The 16,148-nt window shown below is 55.4% G+C and overlaps 2 protein-coding genes across 6 annotated transcripts in view; one reads left to right on the top strand and one right to left on the bottom strand.

Moving 5' to 3' along the window:
* Window positions 1–285: 285 nt before the first annotated feature.
* Window positions 286–2,498, top strand: LOC111142757 (derlin 3). Of its 4 annotated transcripts, none has more exons than XM_022496054.1 (7): window positions 286–406; window positions 520–585; window positions 671–744; window positions 863–956; window positions 1,423–1,618; window positions 2,089–2,179; window positions 2,279–2,498. In XM_022496054.1, the coding sequence occupies exons 1-7, from the start codon at window positions 314–316 to the stop codon at window positions 2,358–2,360; spliced, it is 696 nt and encodes a 231-aa protein (XP_022351762.1). In that variant the 5' UTR covers window positions 286–313; the 3' UTR covers window positions 2,361–2,498. The 4 variants fall into 4 exon arrangements, with proteins under 4 accessions (XP_022351762.1, XP_022351761.1, XP_022351763.1 ...); XM_022496053.1 differs by having other exon boundaries at window positions 2,255–2,419; XM_022496055.1 differs by having other exon boundaries at window positions 523–585; window positions 2,279–2,419.
* Window positions 2,499–4,408: 1,910 nt separating this feature from the next.
* Window positions 4,409–16,148, bottom strand: part of LOC111142756 (SWI/SNF related, matrix associated, actin dependent regulator of chromatin, subfamily b, member 1) — a 37,088-nt gene continuing 25,348 nt past the window's right edge. For both annotated transcript variants that reach the window (XM_022496051.1, XM_022496050.1), the window contains exons 7-9: window positions 11,993–12,183; window positions 5,149–5,280; window positions 4,409–4,751 (exon numbers count right to left, since the gene is read on the bottom strand). In XM_022496051.1, coding sequence (XP_022351759.1) covers window positions 4,712–4,751; window positions 5,149–5,280; window positions 11,993–12,183 — 363 coding nt within the window. In that variant the 3' untranslated portion in view covers window positions 4,409–4,711. The remainder of the gene's footprint in view (window positions 4,752–5,148; window positions 5,281–11,992; window positions 12,184–16,148) is intronic.

The raw sequence follows: 16,148 nt of genomic DNA on the forward strand, positions 1-16,148 counted from the left end.
TGGCCGCGAAGCGACCCGTTCCTTATTGGTCACACGTTCTCCCGCGCCGCCACGCCAGCCATCACAACAACCGCCACGTGCTCAACCGTGGGGCCTGTTCTTTGGTCCCGAGTTCCGACCCGCCTACCACCCCTGTCCCGCCCCCGGCTTCCCGCTTCCTCCTCCTATTGGATACTGGGCCCAGGGTCCCTCCCTCGACCCTGGGCACGCGGCGCCTCCGACGCGGATTGGCCGAATTCGAGAGTGAGGCGGGCTTTGTAGGCGGGTTAAAGAGCGCGCAGCAGGTTGGGCCACGCGTGTCAAAGAAGTTTCAATGGCGTGGCAAGGGCTGATGGCCGAGTTCCTGCAGGTGCCCGCGGTGACGCGGGCCTACACCGCGGCCTGCGTCCTTACCACCGCTGCTGTGGTAAGCTGGCTAGACGGGTGGGGGCATCTCCATGGCTGCAGTCCGGGAGGGGTGTCGTCATGGTTACCGCTGCGTTCCCGGGGGCACCACCTGACGCGTCCCTGGTTCCGCAGCAGCTGGAGCTCCTCAGCCCCTTCCAGCTCTATTTCAACCCACACCTCGTGTTCCGGAAGTTCCAGGTGAGGCGGCCCCGCCCATGGCACCTGACAGCCGGGCCCTGCCGGCCCTGCGCCTGACCGCCCGCCTTCCTTCCCATCTCTGTAGGTCTGGAGGCTCGTCACCAACTTCCTCTTCTTTGGGCCGCTGGGATTCAGCTTCTTCTTCAACATGCTCTTCGTGTATCCTGCACTGCGCGGACCCAAGCGTGGGGCGGTGGGCGGGTCGCCGGGCTGGGGGATGCGCGCTGTGGGGAAACTGAGGCTCTGCCTGGTGGCACTTCCTTTACGGACGCCGCAGGTTCCGCTACTGCCGCATGCTGGAGGAGGGCTCGTTCCGCGGCCGCACGGCCGACTTCGTCTTCATGTTCCTTTTCGGGGGTGTCCTCATGACCGTATCCTTTCCCGGGCTCTGAAACTAAAGGCCGCAGTGCCTCTGGTTCAGCCAGTGCTGGTCGGTGAGCGACAGAGTCGCTCCCTCCAGTTTAGGATGTATTTACCGCACATAGGGAACTCAGCTCCGGATGTCAGCGCCAGCTCTTCAATGCTGTACACAAAATACTACAGGGCAATGTGCAGGGGAGCCGGGTGGCGTGCTTGGGGGCTGAGCCCTGCATGCCCATTGTCCGGAGAAACTGGGGCAATGACGGGCAGTGTTTGGAGCCTGGGGGTGGACAAGAAGGGCAGATCACTTGTGGGGCCTGAGGCCATAGTGTGGCCTTGATTGGAAGGGCACAGAGGGGTGATGAGGAAAGGGAAACTAGGGATGATTCCAGGGCGTTAGCAAGTCAGAGGGGCCCTGGGCAGGAGCTCTGAGGCCTGCACCAGGAGAAGGCCTCCAGCACCTTGACTCTGGCTCAGCTGCTGGGGCTCCTGGGCAGCCTGTTCTTCTTGGGCCAGGCACTCACAGTCATGCTGGTGTATGTATGGAGCCGCCGCAACCCCCAAGTGAGAGTCAACTTCTTCGGCCTCCTCACCTTCCAGGCACCATTCCTGCCCTGGGCGCTCATGGGTTTTTCTCTGCTGTTGGGCAACTCAATTCTCGTGGACCTGCTGGGTAAGCCTGCCTGTGCATCCGCCCTCCCCAAACAGGCCATCTGGTACCTGATGGTCTTTGGGAGGACTCTCACCTGTCCTCCCAACCCCTCTTCCGGACCTTCTAGCTCCTTTGTTCTCCCGGCCCCTGAACAACCCAGCCAGCTATGGGCTCCCCATATTCGGGTGTACTGATGCTCATGTGGGTCCTGACCAGGGATGGGGATAGGTGTGTCAAGGTGCCAGCCTTGGCTCCTATTCCTCCCACGTTCTCAGGCCCTCCCCTCCCCACGTCCTGCCCACTTCTGGGCCAGGTAAGCCTGTCCTTCAAGGTCAACCCTGTGCTGGCAGTCTGTGCAGAACATTGGGTACTCATACTCTGGGGCCTGAGGTTGCTTGGCCTGCCTGCTCATGGAGGCAGGGAGTAGGCTGTGAGGGCCTCGGGCTCTGGACCCTGGAGAGTGGCCTCAGCCATCCAGGGTTCTCCTACAGGGATTGCTGTGGGCCACATTTACTACTTCCTAGAGGACGTCTTCCCCAACCAGCCTGGAGGCAAGAGGCTGCTGCTGACCCCCAGTTTCCTGTGAGTGCTAGAGATAATTCTGCTACCCTCCCTCAGATGGCTCCCTGCACCAGTGGGAAGGCCCGCTGGCCTCAGCTCAGTGTGGGCCCCTCCCTACAGGAAGCTGCTACTGGATGCCCCACAGGAGGACCCCAATTACCTGCCCCTCCCGGAGGAGGAGCCAGGACCCCTGCAGCAATGACCCTACCCAGGGCCAGCCTGTTTTCCTGGCCTCTGGCAGGCCTCCATTCTACCCCTAACTCTCGATTACAGGAGAGCAACCTGTCCTGGAGACTGGGCTGGTGCCCAGGGCCCACCCAAATAAACAGAATGACCTGCATCTCGTTGCCCGCAGCACTGGCTCCCTGCCTTGGCTGGCCACATCCTTCCACAGAGCTGGGCAGGTGTTGCTGGCCTTGATCTAGGGCCACCAACCCTGGCCTGCCCTCTCAGACCAATTATAGGTGATAGGATGGGAGGCCAAAAGGGGGTCAAGAACCTGCCCACAGTTGCCCAGCAGCTTTGAGCTCACAGATGGCATACCCAGGGTTCTTACTCCAGCTTTGCCAACACCTTGATGGAGCCTTGGGCAAATCCCACCTGCACTGATCTCTGCTCCAGGCCAGGCAGCAAGGGGGTTGGCCAGGTCTTATTGGCTGGGGCCAGGACTGGGATGTTCCCATCATGCCAGGCCTAGGGGCTCCTGCCCATGGTACCCTCAGGCTGATGCCTCACTTGGCTCTTTCTGTCCCTCACAGGCAACAAGGGGACCTTTGCCCCATTTTCCAGCTGAGCAGCCAAGGTACTTGGCTGAGGCTCCATGAAGTCAGGTGCAGGAGAGGTCCAGGACCGGGGTCCTCTGCCCTTTCTGCAACCCCAAAGCTTTGAGAAATTTTCACCTCGGCAGAGTTCTGCAAAGTTCTCTCCCTGATATTTGTAGCTGAGGACCATGGGAGCCTGATCTGATACCACAGCTCACCTTTTTTCTTTGGTAAAGCGGGTACCAGACAGCCTGGCCAACTTTCCTCATTGCCCTAGACTAGTCAGAATTACAGTTGATTCTTTGATGATCAGCAGCAAAGGCGTTCCTCCAGCCCTAGGCTGTCACATTCACAGATGACACAAGTATTCATCATGGAGTATGACCTTAATTTTGTAGGGAAACCATGTGGAGTTGCAGCTGGCTCTGTAGGAGCACTGGGCTGGGTTGCCCAGAGGGGCTGAGGCGGGCAGTATTCAGTCCATCCCACCAGTTGCAGGGGCACATGGACCAAGCAAACCCTTCAGCAATGGAGCCCACTTGTCTCCAAGGCCAGGGGAGCCCAGTCTTGGAATCTTCCTCTTTGTTCAGGGCCTTCCAGTGAAGCCCAACTTCGCTCCAGCAAGTTGCACTCCTGGATGAAGGGCAGTGGGCCCGAGTACAAACTTGCCAGGAGCTAGGAGCTGTCATGTCCCAGGACATGATCACAGGACCCCCAGCCCAGAGAGTCAGGCCCATCTACCCCTATATCCTGGCAACCAAGACCCCAATTCCTACTCAAGAGCTCTGCCCTTGGCCAGTGTGGGGCTCAGGTTGGGAGCCAGGTGGCACCATGCTCCTGCCATGCCCGGGGAGCAGAGCTGCCCTGACCCAACAGGGAAGACGCAGCAGCAGCTAATGGCAGCCGCCTGGTGTTGGGGTCTGTTCTCTTCGGCAAGACTGCAGCCATGGGCTCAGTTCACCAAGCACTGCTTGGCTCCGTGAGGAGACCCGCACATGCCACCCTTGTGGAGCCCACATGCCTTCTGTAGAGTGGGGACATTTCCCCATGGGACAAGGATGCAGAGCTGAGGAGAGGCCCAGGGCTGTGCTTCCCTTCTTGACATACCACAACCCCCCACCCCAGCCCCAGGCAGGCGTGCCGCTCCGTCTGTCTTACTCCTTGAGACCCACCTGAGAGAGTTGCTGGCTGGGCTCAGGGCTCCAGCTGGGGTGGAGCTGGAACAGGGTGGGGCTGTCGCTGACAGGTAAGCCGGCCCCCGCCCTCTGAACCTCTCGGCCTCACTTCTGTTCCTTGGAGGATGGCACAGGTGGTGGGTAGCGGGCTGAGGGCCTGAGGGCCTCGGATGCAGCCTTTTCAGCCCCCACCTGCCCGCCTGGGGCTCTGAGGCACAGAAGGGCGAGAGGCCTGGTGTGCTGGCCTTGGCCACACGCCACCCAGCCAGACCCTGCTCCTCGTCCCCTTTCTTATTTTTATGCTACCACTTTGAAAAAATGGAACATGACCTGTTGTCTTTATTTAAAAAGTGTCGCTAGCCCTACCTGGGGCTCCTATACAAAAACAAAACACAATCCAAAAATGAGGCCTCTTTCTGACCAGGGACTTGGGTGGGGACTGGGGCTCAGAAACTGGAATGTGTGCCCAGGGGAGGGTGACCGGAAACCCTCCCCACACCCCATGCTCCTCAGGATGGCCCCGGCCTGCCCACTTTGCCTCCTGCCTTGCCAGGAGATGAAGGAGAGGCGGTCCGATCTTCTGAATGCTCCGTGGGAGCCATGCACCGACAGGCTGGTTACCAGGCTGGGGCAGTGTTGGCAAGACGCCTCATACGCCTGCAGGAGGAGAGAAGGAGTGACCCAGAGCCCCCCAGGGATCTCTAGTGCAGCCGGGGGAGTGGGGACAGAGATAGGACATGGATGATAAGAGGGAGGATCCCTAGCCCCACTTGGCCTGGGCCTGTCTGCTGCTGGAGGCCCTAAGTCTGCCCTCTCTCCAGCTTGCTCAGGTCCCGCCTACCTCTCCAGGGCTCCAGATGTGTAGGTCTGGACTGTGGTCAGACCCAACCCGAGGGCTTATTTCTGTTCCCTGCAGGGAAATCCACCCAGGGACCTGCCTTTGGCAACTTAGTTCCCAACAAAACCAGGTCACCACATCCCTCACCTGCCTTCAAGACAGTGCCTTTGGTCAGAGCCAGCTGTAAGGGACCTGGAGGGGTGGGGGTGTGGATACCTCGTGTTCCTGTCCTGGTCGCGGATCTTCTTTTCCATCTCGGCATCTGTCAGAGTCTCCAGCAGCGGGCACCACTGGTCAGCATCCCCTGTGTTCCGGATGGCAATCTCCACCGTGGGTAGGGGGTTCTCACTGTGGGCCGGGGTGGGGTGGGGTGGGGGGTCGTGACTGCTGAGTTCACAGAGTAGCAGCTAGAAACGTCCCCAGAAACTGTCCACCCCCTGCCAGAATGCTGGAGCCAGGCCATGGCAGGAAGGCCCACGCCTTTCCTGCTACCTCCTCTGTCTCCTCCCTACTGGGCCATTTCCATGCCTGGCTCCTCAGAACAGCACTCCTGAGAGGAGTGGCCCGGTCATCACCTGTCACTCAGACCTCAAGGCAGAGTCACTGGAGATGCCAGGCCCACCCCCCAACAACAACAGCCTCTCTTCGAAGCACTCTCAAACAGGCTCTTGATTGCTGCCTAGGTGTCTCTGTCTATAAACCTGGAGAGGGCATTCCCTGTGACCAGCATTGCTGGGGAGGCAGGGGAGGGCAGTCTATCCCACTCGGTGTCCAGGGCCAGGACCCACCAGCCTCGATGCCTCATCCCACTGAAGGCTGCTGGGCCGGCCTATTCCTGAATATTCTGCACACTTGCCCTTCAGCCCACTTCACCGGCCCAACTAAGCCCCAGAGAACTGGGCTATTTGCCTAAGGTAGACAGTTGGGCCTGGGACCCTTGTCCCCAAATCACTACACTCCATAGCCTCTAAATGACCACTCTGATGGCCACCTAAGCCCCTTCTTGCCAAGGAGACACAGCATGGGCACGGGGAGGGGGGGAGGAGCAGACACCACGGGAGGGAGGACACAGCTGAGCTGCCACCTCTCCAGGCCTTGGTTTCCAAGCCTCAGAGCATGGCCCTCACAGTGACCTCTCCCAGCCCCTCCCCCTGTCACCACCACCGCCTCACCAGGCCCTTTTCTCTCTTCTCCAGCTGGGTGGCCTGCACCTGTCCCCCAAGGCTCAGCACCCCAAGAAGGCCAGCCCCCTCCACTGCAGCCCTATCACAAGTCTGCCCCCCTGCAGAACACTGTTCGCTCTGGTCGGGCATTGTTGGTTTTGATATTTCATCTGGAAACCAGGAACAATATCACGGCTATGGGAACTTTTCAGAGCTTTGCTGTTATTTAAATCAGCCAACGTATGCCCACTATGTTGGCGTTGGGAAGGGGCTCCCCAGGGGCCAAGAGCCTTGTCACAGAGTCTCCCTGTAACCGGTGCTCAAGGTTGTGTGAGTGGCCCACTGGAGAGGGGTGTCCAGTGGGCACATAGCAGCCGAGGGCCAGCTCTGGCCTCCCTCGCATTCTTCTCCTCATCCCAGAGTCTCAAGGAACGTGAGCAGACATGGGCTAAGGCTCTCACCACAACCCAGGGCTCCCCCCGGCTCCTCTGCAGGAGTGGGGTTCACTTCCTGCTGCTGAAGCTAGTCCCCGAAGCCGGACCTTGTGCTGGTGACTCAGAGGCCAGTGGATGCGCCAAGCCCCCATCCGAGGTTCCCCGAGGCCGAGCCTCCTCAGCAGCTCCTAACAGCTGTTCTGCAGCCAGGGCCGTGGTTTGGTAATCCTAAACCACCCAGCCACAGACCCAAACATCATCCCGCACCTCAAGGCCTCCCAGCTGCCGCCTTCCTCGGGAGGACAGACATGAAAGGCGCCAAGCCCATGCTGAGGGGAGCAAAACATGTTTTCCTCTTAATTTAAACAAGAGCTCGTGAGTAGGTTCTGGAGGCCCCTTTGTTTACCTCCCCTTGGCTCTGGGAAGATTCCACTCCTGTGGGTTTGTTCTAAAATAAGAACTGCTCGATCCAACCCTGTAAGAATGGGCTTTGGGCCAGCAGGCCTGCCTCGGATCTGGGACAAACACAAAGGCAGGAGAGCCACCTTGCTTCCCACTCCTCCTCTGAGGGGATTCCACATCACGGCTTCAAGGTCACCTGGGACCCCAAGATGCTCCTACCTTCTTGCAGAGTCCAGGTGGGGACACAGAGCCCAGGCAGGGGAGGGCCGTAGCTGAGGTGACAGAGGGCCCTGGGCCGCAGCTTGTAGGGTTGTCTTGCTGTGATCTCACTTTTACGCCCTTGCATGACACAAAAGCCAGGAAACACTACTAGGCCCACTTCACAATTGAGGAAGACAGAGTCTTGGAGGGAAATGACCTGCCCATGGCTGCTCAGCTGGGAGTGGGCAGGGGACAAAACCCGACACCACCCTCCTCTTCATGGTCAATGGATTTTTACATGGTGTGGAAGCCCACGCAACGGGGAGAGAGCAGTCTTTCGAACATATGGTGCTGGGTTAGGCAGTGGTTTCACAGGTGTCACATTAAAAAAAAGGACCATGGGGGCGCTGTGCTGACTTGGTCAGGGGAAAAAGCAACTCTTGATTTTGGGGGGTGTGGGTTGAACCCCACGCTGGATGTAGGGAAGAAAAAAAAAAAAAAAAAAAAAAAAAAAAGCAGAGGCAACAAAAGAAAAAATAAACTGGACTACATTAAAACTTAAAACTTCTGTGCTTCAGGGCACCTGGCTGGCTCAGTCGGTGCCACACGAGATTTTGGGTCTCCCGGTTGTAGGTTAAAGCCCCAGGTTGGGTGTGGAGATTATTGGGCAAAACAAACTAACCAACCCAAAACCAAACCAAACCAAAACAAATAACTAAATTAAAAAAAAAAAATGACAAAAAACTTTTGTGTTTTGAAGGACACTGTCATGAAAGTGAAAAGGCAACGCTAAAGTGGGAGAAAATATTTGCAAATCCTATCTCTGATAAGGACTCCTATCTAGAATATATAACGAACACTTACAACTCAGTAATAAAAATGCAAATGACCCCATTAAAAAACACGGGACCTGAGCAGCCATTTTGTCAAAGGCAATGTACAAATGCCCAAGGTCATCAGTGGTCAGGGAAATGCAAATCCAAACCACCGTGTTCCCCCTGCCCCACTGCCCTAGGAGGGCTAGATTCAAAAGTGAGATACCAGAAGTCTGGCTCTGCTGGCCGGGAAGTAAAATGGGAGGGGGGTGCCTCTGGAAAGCAGTCGGGCCCTCCCTCCAAGTGCTCAACACAACTATCACGTGACCCAGCAATTCCCCTCCTAGCACCTACCCAAGGGCTGAAAAGAGGCACTGAAACAAAAATGAACGCTCACCCCACTACCCTTAACAACAGCCCCAAAGGGACAATAGCCCAACTGTCCCTCGACGGCTGACTGGGTAGATAAAATATAGTCCATCTGTATGATAAGATATCACTCAGCCCCCAAAAGGAACGAAGCTCTGATACAGGCTGCCACAGGGAGAAGCGACACTGAGAAGTCAGCCACAAAAGACCACGTGATCTGGGATTCTATTTATACTGAGTACCCAGAAGAGGCAAGCTGATGGAAAGCAGATCAGTAGTCGCCTGGGGCTGAGAGCCATGGGGGCAGGGCAATGGCGAAAGGGGGCAAGGCTTGCTGGGGGTGATGAAAGCCCTGCCAGCTGTGACAGCTGGGGCTCTGCAGATCCTACAGAGCCCGTGCTAGCCGGCTGGACCACACCGTACATGCATTGTACCTCCAGGAAGTGGTTCTCAAAGCAGATAAGCAGGCAAGCAAATGCTGCCACCGGCAGGTAGGCAGAGTTCCAGGAGGAACCTGTGTGGCTCCTGGTCAACAAATCCAAAATGCCCCTGGCGTCTCCCAACCCTGATGTGCACCAGGGACACTGCCTCTCTGTCCCCCATCAGGCCCAGCTCCCAAGTTCTCTGGCCCCTCCCCCTGTCCCTGGCTTCCTCCTGGCTGGCACTCTGTCCTCCCTCCCCACCCTGGGGTCTCATGCTCCCTACCCCGGGCCTGCAGCCTCCAGTACTTTCAGTGGCCACACACAAGTCTCCTGTGCTGGACAGGGTGCTATTTCTTCTCTGCACCCAGCTGCAGCCATGGGACTGGCCAGCAACTACACGGACACAACTTTCCTCACAGGTAGCAGCTTGCAGGTTTGGGTATCTGACAGCCTCCCATGTGCCAGTCACCCCAGGCCCTTACCCTGGTGGAGCCCTGTCCCCCTCCTGCTAGGAGTCTGGGGCCCCCTATCCATTTGTTACATGCCATGCTCCCTCCTCACGCTTGCCCATATCAGGCCTGCCCGTCCCATGGCAGGAGGGAAGCAGCCTGTTCTCTGGCCTAGCTCCTGAGACTTGTCTGCCTCTGCTCACACATGCCCCGTGACCAGCAGCCTGCCCTGCTCCACTGTGGACGCCCTGCTCCACTGTGGACACAATTCAGTGCCACCATCACTGCAGATGGCACCGCAGCCGGACGCTGGGCTTGGTCCAGGGGCAGACAGACAGGACCAGCTGGCAGGAATTCAGAGCATTTATAACACGGGATGACGGAGGCCCCGGATTTCAAGCCCCTCTGAAGGAGTCATGTGACTCAGCGGTCGCCAAGCTTTGGGTGTACCAGAGACCAGGCCGGGGCTCCTGATCCCAGCCTCCACAGACCAAGTGGCCCCTGGCCCTGGGGACGTGAGCCCACTCTACTCCCACTATACAGCCTTTCCCCCAGAAAGACTGACTGACACCAGGCTCCCTAGGGAGAGTCAAGAGCAGTCAGAGCTCCCAAAGGATGACGTGGTGCAGCAGTGACAATGTGGGTTAGGGGCAAGAGACAGAAGTTGCAGTCCCCTCCCTTGATTGCTTTAGAAGGCCACAGTTGTTCCCTGGACGATGAAGCCTATGTCAAGCCAGCTTCTGACCCTAAGCTCCCGCTCCTGTCTTGCAAACTCTCTCCAGAGTCCAGCTGCCCACACTGCACACAGCACAAGACAGGCCAGGCCTAGCATGAGGAGTGCAGGAGGCCTGGTCAGCTGGGAAATCACAAGCAGCCGTCCCAATACAAAAGAGACACTGGGGTGTCTCTCAGATTGAGATAGGCTGTGTCCCACCGGCCTGGCCTGCTGGGGCTGCTGGGAAGGGGGTATGTGCTTACCCCGGTCTCCAGGCAGCGGCCCCGCCCTCCATCCCCAGGACGAGAAACCTGCACACTCAGCATGACAGCCTGCAGATCACAGCGGGCTGGGTCTCTGGAATGCTCCCCATCCAGCCGGCTGGAACTTGTTAAGTGGCTTCTGAGATGGGGGCGTGGGGGCCGTCTATAAGTCCTGACCTGCTGCCACCAGGGACTCCCAAGGGGGCCTGCTCTGGGAGCTGTCTGGCATACCACCAATGGCCTGAAACCTCGGCAGGGGCTTTGGGAGGTTACCTGGGATCGCCCCGAGATAAGAGCAGGAGGACGCCACCACCCACAGGGTCTTTCTTCTCTGAGCAGCACGAGCACCCCCAGCCCACAGCATCTGCTGGTCAGAATGTGGATTCTGACCCGATCAGCATCTGGGGGATGAGGTATCTGGGGTCGGTGTCACTCCCACGACCTGTACCACTCACCACCTCCCAGGACCTAGGGAGGGGCACTCCAGCAAGTGAGGCCACCCCAGATCGGTCTTTCAGGCCCATAGGCCTTGGCTCAGGTACAGCACGAACGGACATGTAGGCCCGCACCTCCAGCTGGACTCTCACAAGGGCCAGACACCGCCACATCGCAGCTCATGGATGCCTCCTCCCAGGCAGAGCCTGGACCCTGTCTGTGCAGCAGGACCACCTGGACGGCAGGGCTGCTGGGAGGTTACGAGAGGGGAACGTGTGCTGTCTCAGCCCAGATGCTGGGAGTGCAGGCGGCGCTTGGACACCCCCCAGGAGCTCAGTGGTTTCCCAGGGCCAGGATCCTCAAGCCCCGAAAGTGTATGGTCATTCCTTCTCTCTTGCTCAGATTTACAGGAACCAGTCAGAAAGCAGTGAGTCTCCTGGGATTTCTGGGAAAATCAGCTGAGACACAAACATACTCACGAGCTCCATTAACTGTCATATCTTTGCCAAAAGACCTTCGCACTGGCTCCTCATGGGCCATTTTAAGCTGCCATCCCTGAGTAATGATTGCCAAATGTAGACGATGACAGTTATGAGCAGAATAAATGCTAACATCCTGTTTTGATGCAGGATACTCATCGCTACCCCCAGACTGCACTTTCCCAAGGGGAAAAGGAGCTCAGGGAACAGTTCCGCAGCGGGCAATCTCTACTCCCCATGATCACTCGTCAACCCCACCCCCTACCAGGCCTGTACTCTGCTCTCCGGGGCCACCATCAATGGGAAAGCCACATCTGCCTCTCCAGAAGCCGCCATCCCCTGGTCCACCCCGACACTGCCACAAAGGACACAGGACTGGAATGTTCTGTTTACAATTCCACCTTCATAGGCAGCCTGGATGTGGCTCTTTATCTTTCACAACCCCCAGTATGGGGTCCTGCTGATGTGGGCGCTCGACTAGCCTCTGACTTAACAATGGTGAGATATAACAGTAAAAATAAACTGCTGGAGATCCCTGATTCTCCCGAGGAGCAGCCCTTATTTGAGACAGAAAGCAAGTCCACCAGATGACAGCTCCTGGGGTGGGCAGTCCACCCCCGACGGAGGGAAGAGTCTGGGCAAAAGCACAGAGGTGGCGGGGCAGCAGAGTGTGGCCTTAGGCAGCTGGGGGGGGCACTACTGGGTACAGAGGGGATAGAATCACCCCCCACCGTGATGAGGATGGGGAGCTCTGCCGCTGACACACAAGAGGCAGGAGAAGTGAGCCACCAAAGGGCTGCTGAGGTGGCCAAGGCTCCAGAGAGACCCAAAAGCATCACTGCACATAGGGAGACGTTTTTTCCCCAAAACAGGTTTGCAAAGGAATGAGGGCGGGCCGCATCTGGTCTCCTACCTGAAGGCATAGGTCTTCTGATGCCAGCTCAGCTGTCCCCGGATGCTGTAGGCAATGGTGGTGACGAACTCCCCGCCCAGCCCCAGCTCTGAGCACAGCTTCAGGGCAAATTTCTCTGGTGAGTTCTCCTTCTCTGACATGTCCCACTCAAACTGGTCCACCAGTGAAATGTTTCCCACGTGGATGTTCAGCTGGGGCAAGAACCAAAGAACACAAGGAAGAGGAGTCAGAACCACGCCCAACCTCGGGAGGCCTCGAAGAGGTGAGACAGCTGACTGGGGAGCCACTGGGCCGGGCTGGACCTTACCCACAGCTTGCTAGCTGAGAACCGGGGCTGGCCCTTGTCCTTCTGGCCACACAGGTTCCCATCTTGTTAACGGAGATGACACCGTGTACCTGATGAGGGGCTGTGGCGAAGACCCGGCAGAGTCACCCATCTTGCTTAGTAAGTGTGATCACAGACCCACATCCCACTCGAACAGCCCATAGCGCAAAGCCTGGGGGCAGGTAGCAGAGGCCCATGGCCAGCCCAGCCCGCCATGCTCCCAGCAAACATCCTGACATGCAACCTGGCGCCAGGAGAGGGTCTGGGCTGTGGCTGTGCAGTCCCCAGACCGAGATGGGACACAGCCTGAGCCACAGGAGCATCCCACCAACACCTGCACTCAGAACCCCTACCTTTTCTCATCACGCCACAGATGAGCAGGCCTGCTCTGAAACAGGAAGGACTCATCAGGGTCTGGCTGTGTTCTCTGGGCACTGTGCCCACGAGGCTCCTCCTGTGACTCTGTGGGGTTGGAACCACCCCTCACTGCTCTCCAGCTAAGCAGGCCTCCATGCACCTGCCCATCCATGCTACTATCCCTGCGTGCTCAGCTTTTTAAAACAAAGATCAGGGTGGCCACTGCTCGGGGACCACCTGCTGCCCTCAGAGCAGCGTGGGACCCCATTCCCTCTCCCCATTCACAAAGCCTTGCACCTCTGTACCCCGCACACCACTTTTCCCTCACTGCAAACAAGCCCCATCTTTTCCCATTTCCATGTTCTGCTCATACTGGGCGACTAACCCGTATGATGATGGTCTGCAGAATGAAATCAAAAGAGCTGCCTCTTCCCCTAACAGGAACCTAATGCCCAGTGAGCCCTGAGGGCATGCTGGGACCAAAAAGATGGGAAACAGCAGGCAGCCCAAAGAAAAACATCAAACAGGAGCAATGGGTGTAGCCCATTCCCACGCAACCCAAGCAGGCCCTGCCCCGGGTGCAATGGCAGGAGTCCTCTGGCCACCAGGCAGCACTGCGCAGACTTGGGGGCCTATCCCCTGTCAATAACTGGTCATTAACACTTGCATCTATTAAAAAGTACAGATTGTGTGTCGTCAGGGAGAGGCACAGGGAACGCAAAGGTGAGTATGACCGGCAAAAAACCGTCTTCATGGCTGACATTCCAGCTGGGGAAGAGACACCAAAGCAAGTTAAATATGTGAATGGAGGCTGAGGCCTCCTGGGGAAGGCAGCATTTTAGGAAGAACTGAATGGACATAGAAAGCAGACCATGGGGCTCCCTGCAGAGAAGGATCCTGGGCAGAGCTGGGCCTGAGGGCTCCAGTTTCCTAAGGGCTCCAGTTTCCACAAAGGGATCTGGAAGCCCTGTGGAGTGTTTTGAGCAGCAAAACTTCCCTGGGCCAGCTGTGTCCGACCTTGGTGCTAGCGAACCCTTGTGTCAGAGCCGGGCAGGAAACTCAACCTGAGGCAGGGAAGGAGAGGGGGCACGACAGGTGGGATGGAGGGCCTGAATGGGCCCCACAGCTGCCCAGTTGCCAAGAAAGCCTCTGGTCAAGAGAGATGGTGGCAACTCTCAGCAGATTTTCAACCGCCTGACAACTTCCTATATGGCTGCCCATAAGCTCCATGAGGATTTGAAACAACACACAAAAAAAATCCTGAGAAAAAAATATCAGGAAGCCAGCTGGTCAGACTCATGAAGACCGTACTCATGTCCAACCCCATCTATTTGGAAAATGTCGGTGGGTGTGGCTAAATCCTTAAGGCCACCTCCCCACTACGTTTATAGTTACAGGCGAGGATTCAAAGACTCGGCACAGGGCAGAGTCCTCAGGGCCATCCTTCAGAGATGACGGACGAGGTATGAGAACGCAGGTAAGGCTCCCACTGCCCCCATTTCTCTGTGAAGTTCCCCTTCCCTCTCAGTCATGCCCTTTTTCTGCTGCTTGGCCAGCCAAAATACGAAACTAGAATGGGTTAAGAAAAACAGATTCGTATTTCTCTCAAAAGAAATTAACCAGTGGGGCACCTGGCTGGTTCAATCAGTAGCACATGCAGTTTTTTTATTTTTATTTTTTTACATTTAATTTAATTTTTTAAAAAGATTTTTCTTATTTATTTATTTGAAAGAGAGAGAGGGAGAGCACAGAGGCAGAGGGAGAGGAAGAAGCAGGGAGCCTGACACAGGACTTGATCCCAGGACCCTGGGATCATGACCTGAGCCAAATGTAAACACTTAACCAACTTAACCACCCAGGTATCCCAGGACATGTAATTCTTTTTTTTTTTTTTTTTTTTTAAAGGATTTTATTTATTTATTTGACAGAAAGATAGAGAGCCCAAGCAGGCAGAGCAGCAGGCAGAGGAAGAGGGAGAAGCAGGTTCTCCGCTGAGCAGGGAGCCTGACACAGGGCTTGATTCCAGGACCCTGGGATCATGACCTGAACTGAAGGCAGATGTTTAACTGACTGAGCCACCCAGGTACCCCCCAGAACATGCAATTCTTGATCTTGAGTCAAAAGTTCAAGCCCACATTAAGAAAGAAGGAAAGAAGGAAAGAAGGAAAGAAAGAAAGAAAGAAAGAAGGAAGGAAATCAATCAATCAATCAATCAATCAACTAGTAAGAAGACTGAATGAGTAAACAAAAACTTCCCCACAAAGAAAAGCCCTGGGACCTAATGGCTTCACTGGTGAATTCTATGAAACACTGAAAGAAGAACTAGCATCAATCCTTTTCAAATTCTGTCAAAAAACTGAAGAGGAAAGAACACACTTCATAGCTTGTTGTCCAGATACCAAAGCCAGATACTACAAGAAAACTACAGATCAATATTCTTCATAAACATTGATGTAAAGGGACACCTGGGTGGCTCAGTTGGTTGAGCGGCTGCCTTCAGCTCGGGTCGTGATCCTGGGGTCCTGGGATCGAGTCCCGCATCGGGCTCCTTGCTTGGCAGGGAGCCTGCTTCTCCCTCTGCCTCTGCCTGCCACTCTGTCTGCCTGTGCTCCCACGTGCTCTCTCTCTCTCTCTAACTAATAAATAAAATCTTAAACAAACAAACAAAAAAAAACACTGATGTAAAAATCTTTAACAAAATACTAGCAAACTGAATTTTGTGGCATGTTAAAAGAATTATATGCCATGACCAAATGGGATTTATTCTAGCAATGCAAAGATGGTTCAATACAAAAACTGACCAATGTAACATACCATATTAACAGATTGAAAAAACAAAAAACACAGGATCACCTGAATAAATACAGAAAAGGCATTTGACAAAATTTAACAAACTTTCATACAAAAAACTCAACAAACTACAAAAAGAAAAAAACTTCAACTTAATAAAATCCACATATGAAAAACCTACAGTGGGGACGCTTGGGTGGCTCAGTTGGTTAAGCAGCTGCCTTCGGCTCAGGTCATGATACCAGCGTCCTGGGATTGAGTCCCACATCGGGCTCCTTGCTCGGCGGGGAGCCTGCTTCTCCCTCTGCCTCTGCCTGCCATTCTGTCTGCCTGTGCTCACTCTCTCTCCCTCTCTCTCTCTGACAAATAAATAAATAAAATCTTAAAAAAAAAAAAAAAAGAAAAACCTACAGTGAACATCATACTCAATGGTAAAACCAGAAAGCTTTTCCTTTAAGACCAGGAACTAGCCAAGGAAGCTTGCTCTTGCCATTTCTAGTCAACAGAATACTGGAATTTCTAGCCAAGAAAAAGAAATAAAAGGTATCCCAATTGGAAAAGGAAGAAGTGAAGGTTACTTCTATTTATAGATGATACGATCTTATACATAGAAAACCTTAAAGATCACATACAAAAAAACTGTTAGAACAAATGCAACAAAGCAGCAAGATACAAAGTCAACAC

This window comes from Enhydra lutris, unplaced genomic scaffold (genome assembly GCF_002288905.1).
Source record: "Enhydra lutris kenyoni isolate GAN:26980312 unplaced genomic scaffold, ASM228890v2 scaffoldscaffold8, whole genome shotgun sequence".
Classification (NCBI taxonomy): domain Eukaryota; kingdom Metazoa; phylum Chordata; class Mammalia; order Carnivora; family Mustelidae; genus Enhydra; species Enhydra lutris.

Excerpts from the sequence above, each read along its gene's own strand:
- LOC111142757 (XM_022496052.1), top strand. The coding sequence starts at position 314 with ATGGCGTGGCAAGGGCTGATGGCCGAGTTCCTGCAGGTGCCCGCGGTG. Across the intron at positions 586-670 it reads TCGTGTTCCGGAAGTTCCAG|GTCTGGAGGCTCGTCACCAA; the intron begins GTGAGGCGGCCC and ends CCATCTCTGTAG. Across the intron at positions 745-862 it reads TTCTTCAACATGCTCTTCGT|GTTCCGCTACTGCCGCATGC; the intron begins GTATCCTGCACT and ends CGGACGCCGCAG.